Below are 26760 nucleotides of genomic sequence, written 5' to 3' on the forward strand. Positions count from 1 at the left end.
TAATTCAAAGAGATGTAAAATCACTCTACGATAAAAGCCAAACTGAAATGTTTACACCCATTCTCTCAAAAGTTTTAGTTACAGTGTCCCCTACAGAGCCCGCTGAAACACACATATATGCACACGCATGTGCACACATACTCATGCACACACACTCGTGCACACACACACCTCCATTTCTCCCACTCCCGCCAGCCCCACGGTGGAACAATAAAAAGCCTCCAAAACCATTTTCAAATCAAGTGGTAGATTTATTGGCTGTCTCTTTATTCAGTGAGGTTATAACGTCTCAGTGTAGGGCACTCTAAACCTCGCTTTGGCTTCCCGTTGGGCTGCAAGACCAGCAACAGGTACGTGGGTGGACAGTCAGTGGATGACAGAAGCAAACGGCCGCCGGCTCACATTGCTACAGTGATTCGTCCATAGGTTTAGGGAACATTTCATTTGTTTTTCTTTCATAGCATCTTCCTCTTTTCAAACTCCTTCAGGAACAGAAGAGAGGGAGAAGAGAGAGGGGATAAAAAGATTAAAAATCCAAATTACATTCACGGTCAAAATGATTCTAAAACCTCTTACTTTTAGGATCCTTTGAGCAACCAAAAATTATAGAAGTAAAATGTACCAGGGTGAGGTGACTGAACACAAAATGACAGCTTTCAAATGAGCGCGTGTCAGCCTGAATTTCACTAAGCTAGATGCGGAGCTTCAACTTTGTCTTCTAAACGCAGGGGCTGAGAGGCTTTGAATTACGCGTGTTTTCTATGGCAGTGTTATCATTGGGAGCTGACAAACCTGACTGTGCTTATCCAAACCTTTAACGCTACACGTGACACACACCAGCCCTTGTAATAAGGCAATGGATTTGTTTAGTTTCTCAGAGAATAAAACTGAACACAGATTCAGTTCAGATTTAAACCAAACGTGAAGAACCTCAGAAATATATGAAAAGGAAACAATACTGAAAATCACATTTCTCTAGATTGTAACAATTAGAATGCAGCAAAATGTGTAAGTGCCTGCTGCCACCTACTGGAGTAAAATGGTAACACATGTCTCTGATGTGAATTCAAGCATTTATTTGCTTTTTCCCTTCCTTCCCCTCTTTTAAATAAAATTCTTCACACACTCCCTAACCACCCAGATTTCTTTTAAACACTATGGCACACTGTGTCACATTCCACAAGATACGATCGTGCAAGGAGTCAATAAAACAAGGAGTTCATTTTATTATCCCTAAGACAGTGCCAAAGAAGATTATGCCAAAACATTGTTCCCTCCTGGGAAGACAATCGGGGCCTGTTTTCAGCATGTGCAAAAAGTTTTGGTTTTTGTGGGGTTTTTTTGTAAAGTCTATAATCATCAAAAAAGTAAAGAGAGAGAGAGAGCCTTAAATGATCACTCAAAGAGGCCAAAAATCGTTGCAGAGAGATTATGGAAGACACCAACTAAAAACTGAAAACCCCCAGCCTCTTTAGATCTCCCTCCATCCTGACTCCCAGTTTTCATTTCTTCTTAGTCGGTCTTCAACCTCTCTCCCTGGGAAAAAAACCTATGGAGTTAGCATAGCTATATCCCAAAGGCCCTCGATAGAAAAAAACAAAACACAAGGCAATTCTCTGCACAACCCCCAAAATGGAATTCAGGACACTTATGGACTCCGAAACGTTTTTTTGCATATCATACCCTACTACTCACAAAAGAGCAAATCTAGATGTTTGAAGAATAAAGTTTTTGAATTAGAACATTATTCCTTGTCATGCCCGATTAGAACATTAGGACTAAAAGGTGGAGTTGCTAGAGACTGTTAAGCTGCACACCGGAAAGAAAGAAACAGAAGAGACCCAGAAGAAAACACCATGGTTTCCAGGCACGCTGTGTGGCCTCCCACTTTAAGGCCAGTAACTTCCGAGCACTCAGGCCACTGTTCCAGCTCACCTTGTGGATGGTGGTTCCCAGCTGTGCAGGGGACATGCTGACCACAACTCCCGCACTCTGCAGGGCTGCGATCTTCTCTTTAGCTCCACCTTTTCCTCCAGCAATAATTGCCCCTGCGTGACCCATTCTTCTGCCAGGAGGAGCAGTTAAACCAGCAATGAAGGACACCACAGGCTTGGCCTTGGGACCCTGGAAAATGGGATTTTAAACACTCTGATGAAGAAGTTGATCAAAACTGGACCTCCGACTCATGACTCTGCCAGAAAATGGCAAATGGCTGGGGCCCTTCACTCATCTTCAATAAGAAAACAACATGGGCTTCCCTGGTGGCGCAGTGGTTGAGAGGCCGCAACAGTGAGAGGCCTGCATACAGCAAAAAATAAATAAATAAAAGAAAATAAAAAAAGAAAACAACACAAATATTGAGCTATGACTGAAACCACTGCATTCTCCTCTGAGATGACTTGACTCTTCCTACAAACTCGAAAAAACAATCCTGAAGCAAAACTGTTACCTGTTAAGATATTAAACTTCAACTTCACCCCCACAAGCTGTTTTACAAATACATATGTGACGCTTTCGTTTGAAAAACAAAAAAGCACACTTGAAAATACATAAGTTATGTGATTTGTGATAACGAATTAAGACACAGATCAGGTTGTTTTAGTTCAACATAACTCTGTCTTAATGCTTTTTCATTAAATCTACTGCATATATGTTAGTTTGGCTGAAGCACAAGAGAAAATCTGGCCTCACACACATATGTACTTGGAAAAGGGAGAAGTATTTTAATATCTGTCAGAAAACAGGATATTCTTTGGCACTACACGAACCTCTTCAAATGGTAACCAGAAACCATAGTCCTTTGTTACTTCAAAATCCATTCATCATTCTGGATCTTTTACCTACAACGATTTTGTAACATTCATTGGTCAGAAGGAAAATACAGATTCACTGAGTTATGTAGCTCTTCCAAGTGCTGATACATTTCCTCATTCAACATCATCAAATCACTCTTCAGTATCACCGCCAATCTCATTAGAAAAGTCTTTAGTAGGGTGAAGTTCATGGTGGCAGAAACAAGTTTTCCAAAAATATACATTTGCAAGTTCAAACTTTATTACTGTCAACGAATACCAGGAGTTGTTTTCCTTGATACAGCAGGATTGCTTTGTTCATTTTTGAGAAAAGATCCGCCAAATAAATACCCAGGTCTGAATAACCAGTCTGCCTGCCAGACATTCTTTCAAATAAAACTGGTGTTGCATGAAAAAAGCAGCTAGTTCAGCTCACGACTCAACGTGGAAAGTGCTTTACTTCCCATTTCATCACAAAATACTGACTCCAGGGTCGAGACTTAATAAAATTAATAATTCTTACTGCTTTATTAAGGACATTCTTAAAGGAAACTGGCTTTTTTTAAAGTGCAAGTGCATGGCAGCGCACGGTCACTGGCACAGTTCGCCTGGGCTAAGCTGACTCACGTGAAGGCACCAGCACGCCAGGCTCCGCGTGTTTGACGCTCTTACTCCAGCCCTGCCCCCACCGTCCCTCCCTGCTCTTTACCCTCCAGGAACGCCACACGGCTCTGCTCTGGGCCCCGCTCTGCTGAGAAAGTTCTCCTTCCTCCTGGGATACCTGGCAAATTCTGACCTTTTTTTTTTTTTTTTTTGCGGTACGCGGGCCTCTCACTGTTGTGGCCCCTCCTGTTGCGGAGCACAGGCTCCGGACGCGCAGGCTCAGCGGCCATGGCTCACGGGCCCAGCCGCTCCGCGGCATGTGGGATCTTCCCGGGCCGGGGCACGAACCCGTGTCCCCTGCACTGGCAGGCGGACTCTCAACCACTGCGCCACCAGGGAAGCCCTGACTTAGTTTTTAAGGCCTGGCTCAAGCCTCTTCTTCCGCCTCCAACTCCCCCTCCCGCTCTCTCCGTAAGTGCTGGTTAGCTGCTGATCTCCTGTTCAGAGACTCCGCTGTGCCTCTGACACGTTTCTACCGTCACCCACAGCACAATGGCTGTAACTTATTCCCCACGTGCTCCCCTCCTAAATCATGAATCTCTGAACGCCGGGACTACGTTTTCACTTATTTCTGTATGCCAAGCATCTACCATAGTAGAGAAATGAGACGAAAAGACTCTGTAAGTCATTTATTTATTCACTTGTAGGCTCTGCAAAGGATGTGAGCATCTGGTATTTGAGTGGCACCAGTTTCCACTAGATCCCTCCGTCCCTATACTCAAATGGTGGGAATATTACACTAGAAAGAAACACGATTAGGATGAACCTAGAATGTCTAACAAATGTACACTCTGTCCTATTGACAAAGGAGAGTCCCTTGAGATTTTTTAAGGAGCGAAAACTCGAATTGAAAAGACTATGCAAAAGTGTAGTCTGAGAACAGGATACAGAAATGAGAAGTGTGAAAGCCTAAAAACAGGAAGACAAGCTAGGATGGCATGACTAGAATCCGAGCAGATGCCCAGGACTGTGGACTCTTGTCCTTGAGGCCTGCGACCTGACTCCTGACCCCTCACAGTGTAATGCAGAAGTCAGGCAGACCTGGGTAGGAACCTCCGCCCTGGTTGGTTTGCTGTGTGCCTGCCATCGGCAAGCTGCCAGTTTCCTTATTCACAAAAGGACAGAAACATCTAATCCGAGGGTCAAGATTAAAGAACACCGCTCCTGCAAATAATTACTGTCATCATGATGATAATAATCGTGGTTGTAGCAGGAGGCGACATTGCTGAGTGTTCGCTGTGTCGGTTACTGTGCCAAGCGCTGAATGTGTCACCTGATATGTTCAACCTAGAATCTCATACACAGTAGGCCCTCAGTAAAACTTAGTTCCATGAAACCAACAGGAGTAGGAATAGGAATACATGTGCCAAATGAAACAAAAGGTAAAGCTTAGTTTTTCCCACTAAATTCTAAGCTACTCAAGGTATTCATGTATTCTATATATGTTTTTAAATGACGGTGTACAGTTGGCCCTCCATATCCACAGGGTCTGCATCAGAGAACAGAAAACGTACATGGGAAAAAGTTTCCAGAAAGTTCCAAAAAGTAAAACTTAAACCTGCCACACTAGCAACTATTAGCAAAGCATTTACACTCTATTAGGTATTATAAGTAATCTAGAGATAAAGTATATGAGAGGATGTACATAGGTTATATGCACATAGTATGCCATTTTATATAAGGCACTTGAGCATCCATGGATTTCTGCAGGGGTACTGGAACCAATCCCATGTGTATACCAAAGGATGACTATAATGTCATATAACCTAAATTTTTTTTTATGTACAAAGTCAGTTTTTACTTAAATTTTAAACTTCACAACCTTTCTGAACTCAAGAGACTCTAATAACATTTTATTCCAATCTCCTAACAATTTACTTTATTCTTTCACTATTTGCCATTTACTGGTTCCTAACGTGCCAGAGGACTGCGCTGGGCACCAAGTATACCAGCTCCTTGCTCTCCATAATACAGTCTAGAGTGACAGTCAGGCGTTAACTAAGCACGCCTTGCAGAAGGAACAAGCAAAGGCAAGTGAGGATGAAAACAACTGGCACATCAGATGGGACATGGATCTGAAAAGGAGGGTCAGGGTGGTGTGTGAGGGGCTGGAATACCATGCTAAGCTGCCCTTTGTCCTACATGGATGGCAATAAGCAGGCTGGCGGGGGGTGGGGGGGGTGGGGAGGTGGAGGGAAACAGGAGCAGAGATATCAGGAAAAAAATTACCGAAGTGGTCCAGGTGAGATAAGATGAGAGCCTGCACCAGAGCAGAGGGACTAATTACAGATGACGATGCTCTCAATCTCCACAAACTGCTAAGATCTCAGAGACAGATCTCGGTAACTGAGTGGAAGCAAGAGCTGAGAGAGAAATAAAAGATGGTTCTGGGGTTTCCCTGGTGGCGCAGTGGTTAAGAATCCGCCTGCTAATGCAGAAGACACGGGTTCAAGCCCTGGTCCGGGAAGATCCCACATGCCACGGAGCAACTAAGCCCGTGTGCCACAACTACTGAGCCTCTGCTCTAGAGCCCGCAAGCCACAACTACTGAGCCTGTGTGCCGCAACTACTGAGCCTGCGCTCTAGAGCCCATGCTCCCAACAAGAGAAGCCACCGCAATGAGAAGCCTGCGCACCACAACGAAGAGTAGCCCCCGCTCGCTGCAACCAGAGAAAAATCCACGTGCAGCAACGAAGACCCAATGCAGCCAAAAATAAAATTAAATAAATAAATTTATTTAAAAAAAAAAAAAAGATGGTTCTGAGGTTTCTGCCTTGGGAACTGCATGAAGTGGGATGCTGATTATACGCAACGACCATTTGCACTTAGGGAATAGGCACTATCTGGGGAAGGAGAAAGATGAGAAGAGCCAGGAGGATGAACGGAGGCCCTGGTGACCTGTGCGAGAGCAGCGCCAGGGTGGACAGCAGATCCGACAGCAGCAGGAGCAGCAGCGAACAGCTGCTTACTAAGAGTGCTTACCACGCGCCCAGGGCAGCTCTCCTCTATGTTAGAGCCATAACATAGAGTCCTATAAGGATGCTGGGAGGGAGGCACTACTGCATCCCTATTTTGCCAATGAGGAAACTGAGACACAGTGGAGTTAAGGAACATGCCCAAGGTCACACAGTTTCTAAGTGGCAGACAGAAGCCAAACTGCTGAGGATCAGGGAGTGAATAAAAAGGAAAAAAAAAAAAAAAAAGTAAGAGATCCAGAGAGTAAGGGGAACTTTTAAAATTACCACAGAAGAAAATCAAGTAGACTCAAAATAGCCCTTGAAAATTCCTTCAATTACATATGCATCATTCTGTATATACTACCCTGCAGGTGATATTATCGGTTCCTTTAACTCTCCGTTACTCATTATTTTTCAGCGGCATTTAATTCTGATGCATTCACTCTCAATCTCTTTCACAAGCGTAGACACAAGTTATCTCCCGCCCTCCTGCGCGGCCTCCTGAAGATGCATCTTCACTCATTCGTCAGTGTCGGGGACATCCTGGAAACCATTCGAATGCTCTCCCCAGGTCTTTGCCGCAGTGGTCCAGAGCACACGTTCACTGACTGGGGGCTGGCAGGCACCAGGCTGCTTCCATCGTTACTGTGCCCTCTCTCTCTCTCTCTTCCCACCACCCTCCTTCACCCCACGCACAGAGCTTAATTCCTTTAAGTTAAGTGAAATTATGATACAACGCCACACAATTCTTTTTAATTCAAAGGGAGAGGCAACAAGGAGAGCCTTCATAGGGCATAGTTAATAAAGCTTTTCTACTTGACCTTTGAAGCGAAGTTCTACTCTGTAAGGAAGACTGAAGCTAGAGGGAGGCAAGCTCCTAGAAAAGGGTATAAGGACAGGATCTTTAGAAGGTCAGTCTTGACAGAGAAAGAACACACATCCCCTGAGATGAGGAGAAAGGACACAAAGAAATGACAGGTGAAAATGGAAATACGCAGGTCAAATGACAGCTTTCAGGCTGATGGCCTGGAAGTTCTCCCTTCAGCAGGAGGCCAACTGACCTACCACGAAGTGTGAGGAGATGCCTGGGGGGAGGATTCATTCGAGAAGCAGAGAACAGGCCCCAGGGGAAATGGGGAGGAGAATCAACCCAGAAAGTGTCCCAAGTTCCCTGAGTGGCCAGTACTCCAGGTGCAGCTCAACAAGGTATAACTTTATCTTTCACGTTTGCTAAAAAAATTTATCTTTGAAAAAAACAAAATAACTTCTAAACAAATGGGCGATATTATTCACGGGCAAAGATCTGTATTTTTCCAAACCCAAACTTACTGAATTATGCTGCCTCAAAAATTCCGCAGCATTTTCTTCTGCATTACCACCAATTTCGCCAATCAATATGATACCTTCTGTGGCTGGATCATTCAGAAAGATTTCAAGGCAGTCAGTAAAATCTGTTCCATTGAAAGGATCACCTCCGATGCCTGGAAAAGTCAAAGAATAGCACCAGCTGAAAACTGGATGAATCGTATGATTTAGGGCAGGAAACGCTGTTTTACCTGGTTTCTTACTTTGCCTTCCCCCCTCTTACCGATATTTTTAAAATGTGTCATCACTCTTTAACATTTAAAAATCACAAAATGCTGCATTGATTTCTGCTTATAATATCACATGAATGCTAAACTGTGGCAGGTTCCTGTTAGTCACAAAAACAGGCCTCTTTTTGTTTAACCCCTTAACAAGACTCCTCCCTCCCACAAAATTATTCCTAGATAGTTCTTTAAACATGAGCATACCATATACTTTCCCTACTTAGGAGAACTTTACTTCTGAAAACACATTAGCTTTTTCAGGGATACGAATTACTGTTTTCTATGTTATAACTTTTAACTTTGTTGACTTCTGGTGAGTAGTTCATTTTCAGTACCTTGTATATAATAGACAATAAATTCTGAAATTAAAAATAATCTGGATTAGCTAATCTGGGGGGTGTGTCTGTCTGTGTGTGTCTGCGTGTTAACATGACCTTCACTGTGGTAGTTCGTTGTGATTTGTTATTTTCACATGAACCGCAAACCTTATTACCATATTGGAGACTTAATACCACATTGGAAATAAATATTGGACATTTGTATTTCTTGTACAGTAAAAAAAAAAATGAACATTTTAAGAAAATGTGTATTGGTGAGAATATCTTCTCTCATTAAACATTTAACCCATTTCTTTGCACAAAGTAACTATTTCACGAGGGACATTGCAAAGGAACCACTTGCAAGTTAAGACAGTCCCAGTGAGGGGAGGGGGTGTGTCTTGACCCCTCTTACCTCTGACCCAGAGTGGGAGATGACAGAGAGAGACCACACACAGGGGCTCCACTATAAGCACATGGCTTTTTAGCACAAGTACTTGGATAGGACTCAAGGCAATGTTCCCTACAGACTAGCTGACACTTTTAAATTTTTAAGTTATAAAAATGTATTTTATAATAGATAAATACACAGGACTGGCTCCCTACTCTTCAACGCACCACTCAAGAATGAAACTGAGGAAGAGAAGCGGCATCCACTGAGTGCCAGCCACGTGTCACGTACTGTGCCTTAGCACACGTCGGGCCCGCCATTTCCTAATCCCTCCAAACTCTCTGTGACATGGCAGTTATTACTCTTCATTTACAAATTAAAAACAGAGGCTACAGAAGACAGAACTGCCAACTCTATTTCAAAATCTCTTCTTATTTTCCATCATGCTATCTTGTATCATAGATTGTGCTTCTGCACATAGAAAAGCTCAGTTAATGTTTCATAGTGATTTTACGAATTTGAGTCTTAATAAAAATACTACAGGGTTATATTTTATATTTTCTTATCATAAAATGCTGCCTTTGAAAAGCCTCTAAAAGATATTCTAAAAGTTTGAAGGAATATTTATAAAATGAGAAATTTGCCTGGCTTTTGGCAACAAATACCAAGATTATTTCAAAATGTAAAAGCTTTCTTATATTTGTAAGTGGGAGGCAGGATGATGTGGCAAAGGGAGAGGTTCAGGGAGCTCAACCCTCCTCCACCAATAACGCTACCACGGGACTACAAGCCAGCTCAGCGGGGCCTCAGAGGGTTGCCTTAAGAGTGAGATAATGATTGGCAAAGAACTCAGTGACTGTGAAGCACTGAGTGACAGCCGGTAATGATAACAAAATGCTAATTACAGTAATGAAAGTCCTATTTTGAAGGACCATCTCTTCCCAGCAAGCTAAGTAACAGCTGTTTTCAAGGCCCAAGGCTCTCCAGGAGACACACGTCCCAGAATGTTTGTTCTGAAGCTCGGAAGTCAAATCCCAGACCATGAATCTTGAAAATGTAACAGTCAGCTTCATGTATAAGCAAATTAAATTCAAGATCACAACATCCTTTTAATAAAATGGCATCAAAATCTCTCACAAATAACCAAATCAATAATTATCATTATACTTATTCAGTGAAGATACTGAACTCCAATAAAATGAGTTTAGCCAAAAAATCCCTCACCAATGCACAAAGACTGCCCCAATCCAACTTGTGTTGTTTGATGAACCGCTTCATAAGTCAGGGTGCCAGATCTGGACACGATACCTTAAAGAAAGAGAACTCAATAATATTAGGTTGTGTTCATACGACTATCATACAGTAAAATAAATTACAAACACAGGTATATATAAAACCCATTTCACAATTTGTCAACCAAATAAACGATAACATCAGGTCACGAAATAAGAAGAAATGGCCTAAATTATAGCAGGGAGGTTTTAAAAGTTATATAGAGAAGAAAGTGTGTTATTAGTTAGGGTTGTTTTATGACCATAAAAGCAGTTAAGAGAGACCTAAAGTCTTCCACGTAAAACGACTGCAGACATGCAGTAAAATGGAACAATAAATCTATAAAAAGGTCCATAAAGAAAAAAAAGAAGGCATAAGCTTCAAGTATTAATCTTTGGCTAATAACCCTGATTTAGGAAAATAAATTCATGTTAGGCTTGCTGTCTCCTGACCACACAGGTTCCTCAAGACAGAGCCCTGTTCTCCTACACTGGTTCGGTAAGAGACTGCCAATGCTGTTGGAGATTCTGCAGTGACTGTCTTTCTTGCTGGACTGGAACCTCCAGGGGGTCAGTAAACAAGACTGTTTTCCCCACACCTGCGTTCCCAGTATCAAGCACAGTTCAGGCACAGAAGGAGCTCAGTAAATATGTACCAACTGGGTCAATACTGAAAATCAATGGAGAACAACCACCCTCTCAAACAAAATCTAATTCCAAGAGTTTTGAGACCATTCACTAACTGGATCCTATTTCGCGACAAATGACAACCACTAACACTGACCCCCATCTGTCTCATCCGTCAGTTTTTCCCTATTCTTAGAGCTTTCTTTCTATCTACATCCTCTCTCCTTAACACAGTCCCTCCTCTGTGGGACCTTTCATAACTGAGAAGGTTAGGTAGGTCATGCCTATGAACATATGCATTTGATGCATTTAGCTTTTAAATAAAGTACAATCAGTAACTCAGTTGTATATCTTTGTGTGAATTACCTAGTCTCCTTTCCACTCCTGATTCTTATGAATAGAATCATGACTGATTAAATGATTCTTATGATAGAATTATGTTCTTGTTCAGGCAACACCCTAGATTACTGGGCAGCACAACTGTTTTATTTATTCTAGTCTTTTAATGGATCAGTATAATAGTGAATAGTAGCACTAGGATTTTGTCATTTTGTCATTCTTTTAAAGGGCTTTCATCTAATTATATAAATGATATATAATTTATATAAATGCAAACTGCATACATTTAAGGTAATGAAAGCAATGTTTTTAGGGTAAATTACTCCTCCCATCCTTAAAGTATATATAGTAAAAGAGACTATCACTTAAAAATATCTATCATAAGGATACTTCTGCTTCCAAAAAGCAGAGGTATTTTCCTGTATTCTTCCTGCTAAGTACAAGTAAAAACCCTGGACATCATATATAAAACAAATATAAGAAATCTCTGAGGGGCTTCGCTGGTGTCTCAGTGCTTGAGAGTCCGCCTGCCAATGCAGGGGACACGGGTTCATGCCCCGGTCTGGGAGGATTCCACATGCTGCGGAGCAGCTGGGCCCGTGAGCCATGGCCGCTGAGCCTGCACGTCCGGAGCCTGTGCTCCACAACGGGAGAGGCCACAACAGTGAGAGGCACACGTACCGCAAAAAAAAAGAAAAAAGAAAAAAAAAAGAAATCTCTGAAAGATGGAGAGAAGACAGAGTCACTAGGGACCTCGAGACTCAAGCAGTGACACAGTGGTGAACAAACCACAAAGAGGATAAATCCAAAGAAATTCCCACCAAAACTCCTAATAAATAAACTTCAGAAAACCAAAGACAAAAAAAAAAAAAATCTTGAAAGCAACAAGAGAAAAGTAACACCTTACCTAAACAGGAAAAACAACTCAAATGACATCAGCTTTCTCATCAGAACCCATGGAAGCAAGAAGTGGAACAACATTTTTTAAGTGCTAAAAGAACTGTCAACCCTAAATCCTATACCCAGTGAAATTATCCTTTAGGGATGAAGGGGAAATAAAGACATTCTCAGATGAGGGAAGAGTAAATAATCTGTCACCAACAGTTCCATCATAAAACAATGGCTAATGGAAGTTCTCTAAAAAGAAGGGAAATGATACCAAGAAGGAAGAACACAGCAATAAGCAAAACATGGATAGACAGAAAGACTTTCTCTTGAGTGTCCTAAAAGGAAGAAATAAAACTGTCCCTATTTGTAGATAACATGATTGTCTACAAAGAAAATGCTAAGGAATCTACCAAGAAAACCCATTAGATTACAGCAACATTGCAAGATACAAGATAAACAAAAATCAATTGTATTTCTACACATTAGCCATGAGCACATGGATACCAAAATTAAAATACAGTAAAATTTACAATTGCTTTCTTAAAAAAAAGAAATACTTAGGTGTAAATCTAACAAAACATATACAGGACTTATATGCTAAAAACTACAAAATGCTTGTGAAAGAAATCAAAGACAATCTAAATAAATGAAAATATACTGCATTCATGGATTGGAATAGTCAACATGTCTATTCACCCCAGATTGTCATAAAGATTTAACACAATTCCCATCAAAATCCCAGCAAGAGTTTCTGTAGATAGAGACAAGATCATCTTAAAAATTATATGAAGTAAAGGAACTAGAAGAACTAAAATAATTTAAAAAAGAATAAAGTGCAGGAAGTGATCTACCTAAAATTTCAAGACTTATCACTTAGCTATAGTATCAAGATTGTGTGGTACTGGTGAAACCCAGAAACAGACCAACACAAATATGCCAACTGTTTTTCTGACAAAAATGCAAAAGCAGCTCAATGGAAGAAAGATGATCTTTTCAGTAAATGGTGCTGAAGTAGACGAAAGAGAACTTTGATCTACGTCTCACACCTAGAAAAATTAACTGAAATTGGATCATGGGATTTAAATGTAAAACTACAAAACTTTCAGGAAAAAGAAAGGTATTTAAGGCTAGGCAAAGACTTATTAGACTTGAGGTCCAAAGCATACTTCATAGGAGAAAAAAATTAGTAAGTTAGACTTCATCAAAATGAAAAACTCTTGCTCTCTGAAAGATCCTGTTAAGAGCATGAAAACACAGCTACAGAGTGGGAGAAAATATTTGTAAGCCACATATCCAACAAAGTACCAGTATCTAGAATATATAAAGAACTCTCAAAACTCAACAGTAAAAAAGCAAACAACCAAGTTAGATCATGGGCAGAAAAACATGAAGAAACACTTCACTGAAGAAGATATACAGATGACGGACAAGCACCTGAAAAGACGTTCAATATCATTAGCCATTAGGGGAATGTCAATTAAAACTATTACAATGAGATATCACTGTACACTTATCAGAATGGCTAACATGAAAAACTGTGACACTACAAATGCTAGCAAGGATGCAGAAAAACCGGATCACACGTACATTGGTGATGGAAATGTAAAATGGATAACAATTTAGCAATTTCTTAAAAAACATGCAACTATCATGCAACCTAGCAACTGCCCTCCTGGGCATTCATCCCAAAGAAGTGAAGACTTGGGTTATATAAAACTGAGTACACAAATGTTTACAGCAGCCTTACTTGTAACAGCCCCAAACTGGAAACAATCCCAATATCTTTCAACAGATGAATCGTTAAACACACCATGGCACATGCATACCGTGGAATACTACGCAGTAATAAAAAGGAATGAACCACTGACACAGCAATCTGGTGAATCTCCAGAGAACTGTACCGAGTGTAAACAGCCAGTCCCAAAAGGCTACATACTACATGATATTGTTTATACAGCATTCTTGAAAGTTAAAAACTGTAGAAATGGAGAATTATGAGTTTCCAAGGATTAAGAAGGGAGTGGGAGTAGGAGGGAAGTGGGTGTATCTATAAAAGGGCAAGATGAGGGATCCCTGTAGTGATGGAAAAATTCTTTATGTCTGTATCAATGTCAATATACTAGATGTGACATTGCATGACAGTTTTGCAAGATGTTACCATTGGGGGACACTGGATAAAGGGTACACAGAAATCTGTCTGTATTATTTCTTACAATTACATGTGAATTTACAGTTATCTGAATATAAAAAGTTTAATTAAAATAAAATGTTTAAAAAGGATGTAGAAGTCAAGTATGTCACATGTGGTTGACAGTAAAAAAAAAGTCTAACATAAGTGAAAAAAATATTGTATAGTTAAATATCAATTTGGAATACAATAATTTATTGTATTCAATAACATTGTCTTCAATAACATTCAATTAGCTGTTATACAGTTTCATTAGCTATCATTAACACAAACTAGAAAGCCACTATACTATTGTACTGCTATCATATTACATTACGTCCCATTCAGAAATACCCAAGGGACTGAAAAATCCTTTCTTTCCCTAAACTCTTAGCTTAAGGACTGGAAGTCAATGAGGCTTCTGAGAACATTAGTACTAGTATCAAAATAGGAATAGTTAGTACAGAAAATCATCTTTTCTCCTTCACCTCCTTGAAAATCTTGTAGTGTCATGTATTTTCTTTTAGGTGAATTTTTTTCTAAATCCTCTGAATTAAAGGCAGTCTCCCAGAGGACTTCCTCATCAATGTGCTATGGCCATCTAGAGAACCGACTTCCCTGCACTTTTCTTACTTGTTTTTGAGGCTCACGGGCACCTTAGAAAGCAGGGTAGTGATCAGAAAGGCAACTCAGTACAGGGCACACCTTATTCCATGCTCACCTAAGTCTACAGTAGTACCCATTCCAAGCAGGCTGAAGAGTGTAAAGAGTATTTAAATATGTGCAAAAGCATCAGTGGCTATGTGGATCAGGCCCCGACTAGAAATCAGACGGTCTATGGAACTCCCTGCATCCTCCCTCGTAAGAGAGCTCGGTAAGTTCTCTACTGGCAGCAGGGCTGACAGCTCTAAGAGCCATTAGTAATCAAGAAAAATCATGACCTTTAACCCAGCCCTGTAAACTACACAACTGACATTTAATGACTATGTTTAACTATTCTTACTTAGTATTTACAGTCACGGTTTATAGATAAAGTACTGTAAACTCTATTATGGTGGAGAAACAGTATAGCTTAGTGAGAGTTAGGTGCGAAGAGTCTAAAAACAGCCACAATGGGCTAACTCTGAAACGTTAATTTGGTTATTTCCTTGAGGAACTAAACAAGTAGCAGTACAATTTTTCCAAAACATTTTGAGAGAGCCTATAATATCCACTGAGGCAAAGTAATTCTGACAGGACACAGAAAGACTAACAATAAAAATATTCACAGCATGTATATCCGACAAAGAACTTAAAGCCAGAATATTTACAGAACCCCCTATAATCAACAATTATATAAAAATTATATAAAAAAGACTACCCAATAAAAAATAATGTGTAAAAAAGTTGAACAGATAATTCACAACAGAAGATTTATAAATGGCCAATAAGGACATGATATCATTAGTCATGGGGGAAACTCAAAACCATAATGAGACATCATTTTACTCCCAGTAGAACGGCTAAAATTACAGACTAACAATACTAAATGTCTGTGAAGATGTGGAATGACTGGAACATTCATACATCAAGGGTGGGCGTAAAGAACGCACAGTCACTTTACAGAACTATGTGGCAACTTCTTAAAAAGTTGAACATACTTTGACTCTACGACTTAGCAATTCCATTCGTAGGCATTTAACCCAAGAGAAATACCCACAAAAAGACCTGAACACAAAAGTTCACCTTAACCTTATTCATAATGAATCAAACCTAAAAACAATAGAAACGTTTGTCAACGGGAGAATGGACAAATTGTGGTATTCAATAAAATATTACTTACTGATAAAATAAACTATTGATACACGCAAACACATGGAAGAATCTACAGTGTGCTGAGCAGAAAAAGAATCTTTAAAAAAAACCCAAAAACATCTTCACTGATTCTAGAGAATTAGTGTTTCTCAAACATCAATTCAGGACATAGAATCAATTCAATATAAAACTTCCCTGGTAAATTCTCTTAAAGTTGAATTAATTAAGATGAATTTGATTTGCAGAGTCAAATTCTCTTTGTGAATTTTGAGCTTAGGGCAAGGAATTTTGTTTTTAATCTATAAGAAATATATACTCACCAATTCTTCCTTTCTTGTGAATATGGCCAGGCATGATGCCAATTTTGCATTCTCCAGGCTGAAGGAAAGTAATTCACGGTTTCAGAAAAGTGAAAAAAAAAAACTGTAACTTCCTAGGTCATACACACAAATATACTTGGACTGATTCAAAGCTAGTTAGCCTTCAGAGGGCTTCTTTTTGTTTTGTACACTCACATTGATGACTCCAGGGCAGTTTGGCCCGATCAGCCTGGTCTTTTCCTGGCGCAGCAGTCTGTGCTTGACCCGCACCATGTCCTGCTGTGGGATACCTTCAGTGATGCACACGACCAAGGACACTTCCGCCTCGATAGCTTCATTAATGGCAGCAGCAGCAAAAGGAGGAGGGACATAAATGACAGACGCTGTTGCTCCGGTCTGTTCTTTGGCCTGAAACATGAACCACGAAGCACTTCATTATTGGTTAAGTCAGAAACACTGTAAAAGAAATTCAATACCATGATTTTAATGATGTCTTGGGGTCAGGAAAGGACATCACCAAGAGACATCGGATGTCTTCATTCTTCCCATTAACAAGTTCATTTTGCTGTCAGAAAACAGCAGAGTAAGCACGGCCTCCTTTCTGCCCCCTTGGGACACGCTTCTGAATCGAAAGTTTCTGTGACCTCCCATTCCCTCAGGTGACAGCATGTCAGTACACCTGCAAGCACTGCCTGATTTGCGTCTGTGTCCCCTCATTCCTGCGCCATGTTTATTTCTGTTGTTCTACAAGGCACTTACCACCTATTCAGTACCAAAGACCCTGCACCTCCCCAGGAGAAAAGGACTAGTGAGCCCCAAGCTCCAGAACCCAGCTCTCAACCATCTGTTTAAAAATACATCAAACTTAATAAATAATATCAAGAGGCAGCAAAATGAAGTGTTTTTTTCCCTAGCTGTCAGTTTTTACTCTAAATGCATGCTGATTAGAAATAAACTAAAATACACACGCATAAATGGCCACGGAATAAGAATGGGTCAGATAAGGACCATCAGTTTGACCACGGTTCTCTCTCAGTGGTTTTTCATACTCTCTACATGTATCAATACACATGTAGCCTTCCACCCACCTCCACGTGTGGCCATGTCTCTTCTCCTGAAAGGAAGCTCCTTGAAGACAGAGACTGTCAGTGATCTCTGGCTCTCCAAGAGAGGCAGCATCTATTCCGTGGGAGGCCCTGAGAGAGACTCTATACAGGCCTCGGATAAGGCTTCACCACAACCCTGCATGCTTAGCCTCCCCAGCTACAAATCAAGATGCTGAGGCCAAGAAATATTACATAACTTGCACAAGGTCACACAGCTAGGAAGTGGTACAGGCAAGATTCAACAGTAAGTATATCTGATTCCAAAGCGTCAGTTCTTTTCAGCTACAGCAGGCTGCCTCCCTATATATGTTAAAATGTAACTTAACCGAGATGTTAAATCAAAACTTTTTGGAAGGCTGTGCCATGGGATTCATAATGGATACAAAAACCAAGTTACGGAACATACAGGTACAACTAGGAGGCACAGAAGTAAAAGACAGTGTCTTTGAGAATCATCCCCAAACGATGCCCCACGCTCCCAGCAACGCAGGGGCTTTCTCTACAGCACCCCTAATAAACAGAGTGACACTTGACAGTGAAAGAAGAACAAGTCAAAGGATGTTGACTGGCCAGGGGTTAAAAATAATTCAAAACAATGTCTTTAAAAACTATGTTCAAGATGATAACAGAGAAGTGGGAACCAAAGGAAAAAAGCTAGGCTGGAGCCAAGTGTAGGTATTTTATGGAAAATATCAATAGATCCCATGGGTTCCTACCCCTTAAGGCTACAAATACTTTCAGCAGCTGGACTGTGACAACAGAGTCTGTGCTGGCAAATAATACTGCATGAAAGGTATCCATGCTACTCACTCAGAAAGCTCTTTGTAAGAGCATCCTTGTCTTTAAAATGGGGATGATAACAGCACCTACCTCGGGCTTGTGGTTCGGCCTGCAAGAGGCCATGAATACAAAGCACCTGGCACAGTGCCTGGCAAAGCACCCACTCGAAGTATTAGGGTAGGGGGTGGATGCTGACATGTGCACTTCTAACACCCCAGAAGAAGAAATGGTAAGGAAAGGAAAATAAGCCAAATAGAAGCCAAGCCACAGCACTTCTTCCCTAAAGAGCTGATGTACACCTACAGACAAAAATGACCCGGGCTGCGGAGAAAACATCCTGAGCCTACCTGACTAAAGTGAACACGCTGGTTTTTACCGCAACTCAAATTTCTCTAGGTTACTGGAATTTTAAAAAGCAACTGACTCTCCCAAAAGGGGCACAATTAAGATCTTGAACCAACGTGTGCTAGCTCTTCCCCTGCTTTTCTTCACTCGCCAGACTCAGGTACCATTAGTTACCTCCTTCACAGTACTGAAGACCGGTAAGCCCAGATGCGTCTTGCCTCCTTTCCCTGGAGTGGTTCCTCCAACTAATTTGGTGCCATATTCCAATGCCTGCTGGCTATGAAAGGTGCCCTGAGGGGAAAAAGTGAAAGACTAATGAGAAAAGGCGGGCTGGGGAGCCTAAAGGCAATCTTCAGCAACTTGGAAAAGAAAAACAAATAGGTTAAGGATTTCCCAGCAAACAGCCGTAACACATATACAAGCATTCTCATCACCTTATTGAACACAGCATTCACCCTTGAAGCAAAGCGGGCCTCTGCGGGGCCAGAATAACTGTTTTTTTTTAAGGGGGGGGTCTCTTTTCACTCTGCTGTCAAATTGGGCTGATGATCAGAAACCCCCTGGTGTTTACCTGAAAAGAACACTTCTTTTTCACTGTTCCTCGACTCCTGATGTCCTCACATCCCTCTTCTACTCAGCTTAAAATCCGTGGCCAGTCACTATAGTCACACAACCACCTTGGCTCTCCCTCACTTCAACTTACACATCTGGCAAAATCACAATCTTGGTTAAATCCAATTCTCCACCTACTGTGAGACTGCACATGCACCACTGAACAGTAGCTGGAGGAAAAATAAAATAAAACCATGCTAACTGGTCTCACTTTAAATTAACGATCCCAAACCTTAAGTGAGCCTTTAATGCTGCCCAGCCAGCATCCTGGATGTCCCTATCCATTTACTCTCCCACCTCCACCTCGGCACTACTGACATTCTGGACACACTGATTCCCTGTTATGAGAGGCTGTCCTGTGATTTGTACAATGTTGACCTCTACTCAGTAGATGCCAGTACAATGCCCTCCTCCCTACCGCAATCAGCTGTGATGACCAAAAACACCTCCAGGGATTGAAAGATTCTTTTTCACTAAGCTTCTGGGGCTCCGCCTCCCTGTTTTTCTCTTCTCTTTCTTTCTCTTCCTAGACTTCTCTTTTTCATTTAAATGTGTGCCCTTGGTGAGTTCACCCCTTATCGTGGCAATAAATATCATCCATATGGTGACCTCTCCCAAACACACAGACACACACACCTCCCACATACCTAGCCGAGACCTTTGCCTTGAACTCCATGCTCACACTGCCAACTGCCTACCTGACATCTCCACCTGGAGAACAGCAGGCATCCCAAACTTAATGTGCCCAAAACCGAGTTCCTGATCAGTCCCCTCCATGGTTTACCCGATCTCAATTAATGAGAACTCCACTCCTAACAGATGTTCAGACCAAAACTACTGAAGTCATTCTTGATTTCTCTCTTTCTCTTATATCTCAAATCAGGATACATTAGTCAATCTTACTGCCCTGCCTTCAGAACATACCTGACAACATCTCACCCCTTCTACGGCTACCGTCTTGGTCTAGGTCACCGTCAACTCTTGACAGAGTACTGCCCTTGCTCCCTTTCAACCCATTCTCAACACGGCAGCCAGGCTGATCCTGTTACATGTCACTTCTCTGATCAAACTCTGCAATAGTTTTCCATCTCATTCACAGCAAAAGCCAAAGCAAAAGCATCACACTGGCCACCAAGTCAGTATTCAAGCTGCCTCCTCACATCAGAACCCCTCAACTGCCCGACCTCGCTTCACCCACTGTTCTCCCATCACTCATTCTACTCCGGTCATGCCGGCCTTGGGGCTGCCACACACAGCAGGCACGTTCCCACCTCCTGGCCTCACTGTCCCCTCTGGCTGGAACACCCTTCCCCTAGACATCCACTTGACTCACCCCCAAAGCTCCTTTAGAACTTGACGCAGAGGCCAGGCTTCCCCTGAGCACCCACCACAACTGCCACCACAACCCCACACACATACAGACACCTCATTTCTCTGGTTTAGTTTTTCCACAGCACTTATACTTTCTAACGTACCACATAATTTACACATTGATTTTGTTTCTCTCCCCCGCCACTCCATGAAGGCAATGATTTCTATCTACTTTGTTCACTGAGAGGTGGCACCTAAGGCAACACATTACATACAGTAGGCGCTCAATCAGTAGTTGTTGAAAACTGAGTGGATCTATGCGGTCATTCTACAGGGACCAGAAAATGATGACTCAACTACTCAAGTTGTATTTCAACGATAATTCAACATCTTCATTTTTCAAAACAGGAAACTTAGTCCCAAGCATGTTAACTGACTTATCTTAAGTCAGTGATGGAGTTTTGGAAAGGACCTCAGACCAGTGCTCTCTCTTTAGAGAAGTGCCATTCAAAGTGTCACCTGTATATGCTAACGGTCTACAGTGAGATAAACACAAAATGAAAAAAAGAATGACAAAAATAATAAAGAAAAATCTAATAAAGAAAACAAAAATAAGTGAGAATGTTTGCAGACTTTTACAGCAATATAATATTGCTATGACTTTTACAGTATTTTGTAAAAAGTATTCATCTGCATTAGATTGGTGATAAAACAAAGACACATCCAAACTGGTCTTTCATTCCAGATAGTTAGAGAAGCACTACCCTAGACCACCATACTGTTACATAAATTCCAATGGACAAATTTTTAGTCCTAATGTAGTGCTAAACAGGGATAACATTTCCCGTTAATAAGCTTCTTTCCCGTAATTTTCCCATTATCACCATCCAGTGCAGAGTTAAGAATAGTAATAGCTTTTAGCAGCTCATAACAGCCAGTTCAAGAAATACCACCCACTGGAAATCTGCATTTTGGGGATTTGCTCTGAAATACAAATATTCCTCACTCATATGTGGAACAATGTGTATACTGAAAAAAAAAGAACTAATGAGACAAAACGCAGATTCTCTAGAGAGATAAACTCTAAATTTCAGACCTCATTGTTACCTCTATAAACAGAAACTTAAAACCAACAAATTTGAGACAATTAAGGCTCCCAATTACTCTAAAAAAAAAAAAGTGAATGAGAAACAGTGTATTTGCCGGTAACGCAGAGACACTGAAACCAACCTTGGATTTCAATACTTAGGCAAATCATCATCTAATTTATGAATCAGAGACAGTTCCAAATAGTGCTTATAGCATGGACAATGGTTCTTAAAAAAAAGGTCAGAGGTTAAAATGTTGTAGGATTGTATAAAGCTTAGTAAACAGAAAAACAAAATCATACATAATAAACTTATGTGGAGAATTTGGGTTAATCAAACATTTGATTATATGCTAATAAAATTAACATATATCCAAAAAGGGACTAAATATGATTTTAATTGGTAGAGGAATGATAAAATATACTTCATATCTTAGATGAGCATTAACTTTCTTTAGAATGTATATATGTGGAAATGATATTCATAAAACATACGGCTATCAGAATAAGTAAACCAATTTTACCTATGAACAAAATTTCAAAGTTTGGGGTGTTTCTTTTTTCGTTGACAGTGGATTTTTTTTTTTTTAAGACAGTAGAAGAATGGGAGAAAAAGAAGAAAGGGCCACTGCAATTCACATTTTTGTGCCCAGTATTTCAAAAAAAAGTCAGAAAGCAAAAGGACATTTCACATGAATAAGCTTCTAATCAAATTCATTTTTAAAAAAAGAACTACAAAATTTTAAAGCAATTCCTAAGTACTTTAAAAACAAAAGTTATAGAATTCTGGATATTTAGGTATCATCCTCTAGATCAGGGGTTAGTAAAGTATGGCCTGAAGGACTTGACTTGCCATTGGTTTCATGAATTAAGTTTTACTGGCATACCCATTCACTGACATATTACCTATGGCTGCTTTTGCTGTTCCAATACTACCAAGTAGCTGTAACAGAGACTGCATGGCCTATTAAGCCTAAAATGCTTACAATCTTGTCTTTACAGAATACGCTTGCCAACTCTTGCTCTAGACGACCAAAACACTGCAGAATGGACGTGATAATTCTTTTAATCATAGAAAAATCATTAACTTTTAAATTACACAAAAATCATTAATCGCTTTTATTTTGCCATATCTCCTTTAATAATGAAGGAAGGGATACTTTGGGTTAAGGCTGATGACTATCTTCTAATTGATTTGGTAGTATTCCCTCACTTAAAAAAAAAAATCTGTGCATCTACTATGGTGAAACCATAAATGTGTACAAATGTTTTAAAGGGCAACTTAGCAATAGCTGTTAAAATTTTAAATACACAGAAACTTTGACACCCATTTTTACTTTTAGGAATCAATTTAACAGACATATATGTATGATATATATTATATACTGTATAATTTGTTTATATATATGTGTGTGTGTGTGTATATATATATATACACACACACACATACACACACACACACACACACATAGAGAAGGAGAGAGAGAGAGTGTTCTGTAGAACAAACTCTGTAGAATGCCCATTATATAAGTGTACATATGTTTGTATGAGAAAGAAAAATATCTGGAAGGATATACGTCAACTTGTTATCAGAAGGAATTCCAGAGCAGTAGAATGGTAGGAAGGAAGGAAAGGAGATTCTTATGTTGCATTCTTTTGTGGAATCACATCACAGTTATATTTAAACTTACATAAATTCTATGATGTAGGCAGAGGATAGGGAGAGAGAATGAACATAAATCAAATACTTCAGGCTATTTTGCCCGCTATTCCCCAGAAGACCATTTGCCCAGAGAGTACAAGATGGGAAAAATCAATGTACTACTTCCTCTGCCCATCACAGTTCCCATGAGCCTCTCTGGGTTTGAGCATTTCCCCACACTGATCTGTGCTTAGCTGCGAATTTTTTTTGTACAAGGCCTAAACACAAGCCATCTGCCTTACCTAGTGCTTAATTAAAGAAACACTGATCTGTTCCAATGTTGGAGAAAAACCAGTTGTGTTATACTTGCTGAAAGCAAATATGTGGGTTTCCAACATAATACTGTACTCCTAGGTAGGGATTTTCAAGGTAACATTAAATACAATTTTCATCTTAGAGGCTGACTATAGCACCCTTCTGAGATACAACTCCACTGCTGTACTGTATACTCTTGTGCTACAAACTGTATTATAACTTTTGTGACTTTAAAACAATAGAAAATAATTCAATGTTTTTGTATCTCTAATATACATCTTTTAAAAAGTCTTGATACACATACCTGCTTACCAGTGAAACCCTGGCAAATAACCTTCGTATCTTTATCAACATAGAGATGCTTCCTGGAAGCTGTATAGGAGCAATGCCGAATTCCATTCTGCTGCACTGAAAAGTAAAGAAAATATGACACATTATTATTTTTCCAAATTTTTGGACTATGAATTTAACCTGGTGACAAAAAAAAAAAATCCTCTAATTCAGGAGCTATCTTGTGATAACGGCAACTTTAAATGTCACTTTTTAAATAAGATGTATTAAATACAAAAACTGATTAAAGAAACAAACAAAAAAAGACACTGTTCTGTTCTCCAGAATCCCCTCTTTACTGAGAACCACAATTTTGTTGCTTTTTCTGAACTGAGAAAGAAAAGGTTAAGTTTATAATTTTTATTCCTCAGAAAGAAACCAGGGGCTCACATCAACAGCTCAAATTAAATCCAGGAACTAAAAACTAGGTATCACTCTTACTAATAATGTTTACTAAACAACCACATGCTTTCCCCATTTGACCCAACATTTTTAAGCCCAACATCAATAAGCAAAAGACGAGCTAAGAGGCAAACTTCACCAGAATTACTAAGAACTACTTCACAACTCATTTCCCAGTAATAATATTAACATTAAATGTTAAGTCATAGAATAAAACTTATCTAAAATATAATCCAAAATTACTTAATTTGGTCTCTTCTGATGTAAGTCTCAAGACCTCACATAGAAAGGAAATAGGGAAAATAAAGTAAATAGGAAAAGTAGATGAGGGAGAAACACATAAAAAATATCTAAGTTACTGTCAGCCAACTACCTCAGTGAAAACTGAGAAATCTTAAGTAGCACCTAAAGCCAGCTCCCCATATTTCAAAAATCAGTAGAAAGCAGAGCACAGATGATTTTTGTGGGCTACCTTCTAAACCCCCATTAGAACCCCAACTGCTGTCTCTGTGGTCTATTCCTGGCCCTTTCAAAGTGCCAGCACCTACCACTAAGGTAGCCCATGAAAGCTAGGCCCAGAAAAGAATACCTCATCATAAATTTGTCCAGGGTCCGCTCAATGCTTTTTGTCCTGAATCACTGCTCATACCCTCCTAAATCCTCAGATCTCAGATTCCGTAACTGATCTGCTTCTGGCCCTTTGAACAACCCTTGATTCATCTTCAACTCACATACTGACCTCAGCTTCCAACCACTTTGAATTTTGTAGTCCCCTGTACCTCTAAGGAAGAGACAGACCCGGAATCTGCCCTGACCAACCAGGAGAGAAGTACTCTATGTGCACACAGATCAGCTGCATTCTTGGCCTAGGCTATGCTGAACAAGGGACCCTGAGGGAGCACTGAGGGTCAAGTCCTGGCCCAGTGAGCGCAGCTAAGCACCTTAACCTGGGCCAGTGAATACTATGACAGGAATTGTGGCCTGAGAGCCCACCCTAGTCAGTGCTTGCCCTTGGTTCCCAGTTCTCCCAGCTGGAGACACAGAACCACAATACCTATGGAAGAGCTTTATTCCCCTCTGCTATTCTTGGCAGGACTTGCCCAACAGTCCCTCCCACTCCTGGAATAGTCAACAAATAGTCCATCTATCAGGAGTTTCCAGACAGGAAAGGTACAAGATAAGATTACAAGAGCAAATAAGATCAAGATGTCTGGAGCCCATACTTGATAAAAGGAAATACTTGCTTTTTGAAGGTAAAGTTTAGTCCTCCACAAGTACTCTTACACTCTACCTTAACAAAGGAGACATCAGACAGTTCAAGTCTCCTTCCATGGGGCAGAAGTGGCCCTGTCACCCTGAGAAAGCACAGGTCTGTCTACATTCATAAAGCATGGTCTCAATACCAGAACAACTCCTATCACTACTTTCTCCTATTCCTATTCCTTCTCCTACTCCAGACCTCCTGGATCAACTCTATGGAGCTCAAGACTTCACAGCACCAGAACTCTGGTGCTCATAAAAACTACATCCATGGGGCTTCCCTGGTGGCACAGTGGTTGAGAGTCCGCCTGCCAATGAAGGGGACACGGGTTCGTGCCCCGGTCCAGGAAGATCCCACATGCCGCGGAGCGGCTGGGCCTGTGAGCCATGGCCGCTGAGCCTGCGCGTCCGGAGCCTGTGCTCCGCAACAGGAGAGGCCACAACAGTGAGAGGCCCACGTACCGCAAAAAAAAAAAAAAAAAAAACCTACATCCGCCGAGTATGATGAAGAGCAGCTCACCTACCAGACAGCCTTGTGGCCCTTTGTCAACCTGTGCAATGACCCTGCCGTTCTACAGCATCTAGTGAAATGGATCTTGGGAGATTTATCATGCATATGTGTGTGCATGTGCTCTTCCCATCTACTGTATGAGCCCATACCTAGGCTTCAGGTAAGCTAGAACTAATAGACTATCATCACCTTTGAGCCAACCCCAAAATACATGTTCAAAGATACGGAAATGAAATTCCTGACCGCATTCTGTCCCAAGAAGAAACCTGCACAATGCCAGACAAGGTAACACTGGTCCTGAAATGAGAGGATGCTAGAATCAAGCACTTACGAAACCCAGAGAAAAACCTGAGGCGCCCAGCAAGCCATGGTGCTCCATAATCCCCATAAATGCCTTTTTAATTCCAGACACTGGAAGACGGATCTGCCCGATCTCTGGCCCTTTACACCATGCACACTCTCCCAGTTGCCATGGCTGTGAGGAGGACCCCAGACACCTGCCACTCCATGCCACCATGACACAGGTAACAAGGGGTGGCCCTATTTAAGGTAATACTGTTATCAAGTCAATGATAAGTCTTACCATTGGTGACATCAGAGAATCAAGGAAATTCTCTCTTTTGCCATTTGTTTCCATTCGGACAGAAATAATGCAAAATATGTTTAGACTCCAAGTAAAACTCACCGAATTTTAAGTCACTTAGGTCATCTTCCTTATTCTTCCCCACCACAGATAATCCAAGCCCAGAGTCACAGGTTGGAGGCTCCCCAGCGAAAGCAGCCTCTCCTCATCCCCGCCTCTGCACAGCTTCACCTTCCCTCCCACAATCCCACCACTCTCTAATCTAGCAAACTACCAGCTGCTATAAATATTAAATCTGTCAGACTGGTCATTTTCTTTCCCTGTTTGATTTCTTCTCCATCCAAATTATCAATCAAATGCC

The 26760-nt window shown here is 40.8% G+C and overlaps 1 protein-coding gene across 1 annotated transcript in view; it reads right to left on the reverse strand.

Annotated features, from left to right (window-relative positions):
- Positions 1 to 230: 230 nt before the first annotated feature.
- The window catches only part of SUCLG1 (succinate-CoA ligase GDP/ADP-forming subunit alpha), a 33349-nt gene continuing 6819 nt past the window's right edge, over positions 231 to 26760 (reverse strand). Inside the window, exons 2-9 of the mRNA XM_082642774.1 lie at positions 23618 to 23721; positions 18521 to 18637; positions 16311 to 16523; positions 16116 to 16173; positions 9934 to 10017; positions 7742 to 7893; positions 1936 to 2124; positions 231 to 482 (exon numbers count right to left, since the gene is read on the reverse strand). Coding sequence (XP_082498900.1) covers positions 456 to 482; positions 1936 to 2124; positions 7742 to 7893; positions 9934 to 10017; positions 16116 to 16173; positions 16311 to 16523; positions 18521 to 18637; positions 23618 to 23721 — 944 coding nt within the window. The 3' untranslated portion in view covers positions 231 to 455. The remainder of the gene's footprint in view (positions 483 to 1935; positions 2125 to 7741; positions 7894 to 9933; positions 10018 to 16115; positions 16174 to 16310; positions 16524 to 18520; positions 18638 to 23617; positions 23722 to 26760) is intronic.

Source organism: Mesoplodon mirus (assembly GCF_964341445.2).
Source record: "Mesoplodon mirus genome assembly, chromosome: 14".
In the NCBI taxonomy this organism is placed as follows: Eukaryota; Metazoa; Chordata; class Mammalia; order Artiodactyla; family Ziphiidae; genus Mesoplodon; species Mesoplodon mirus.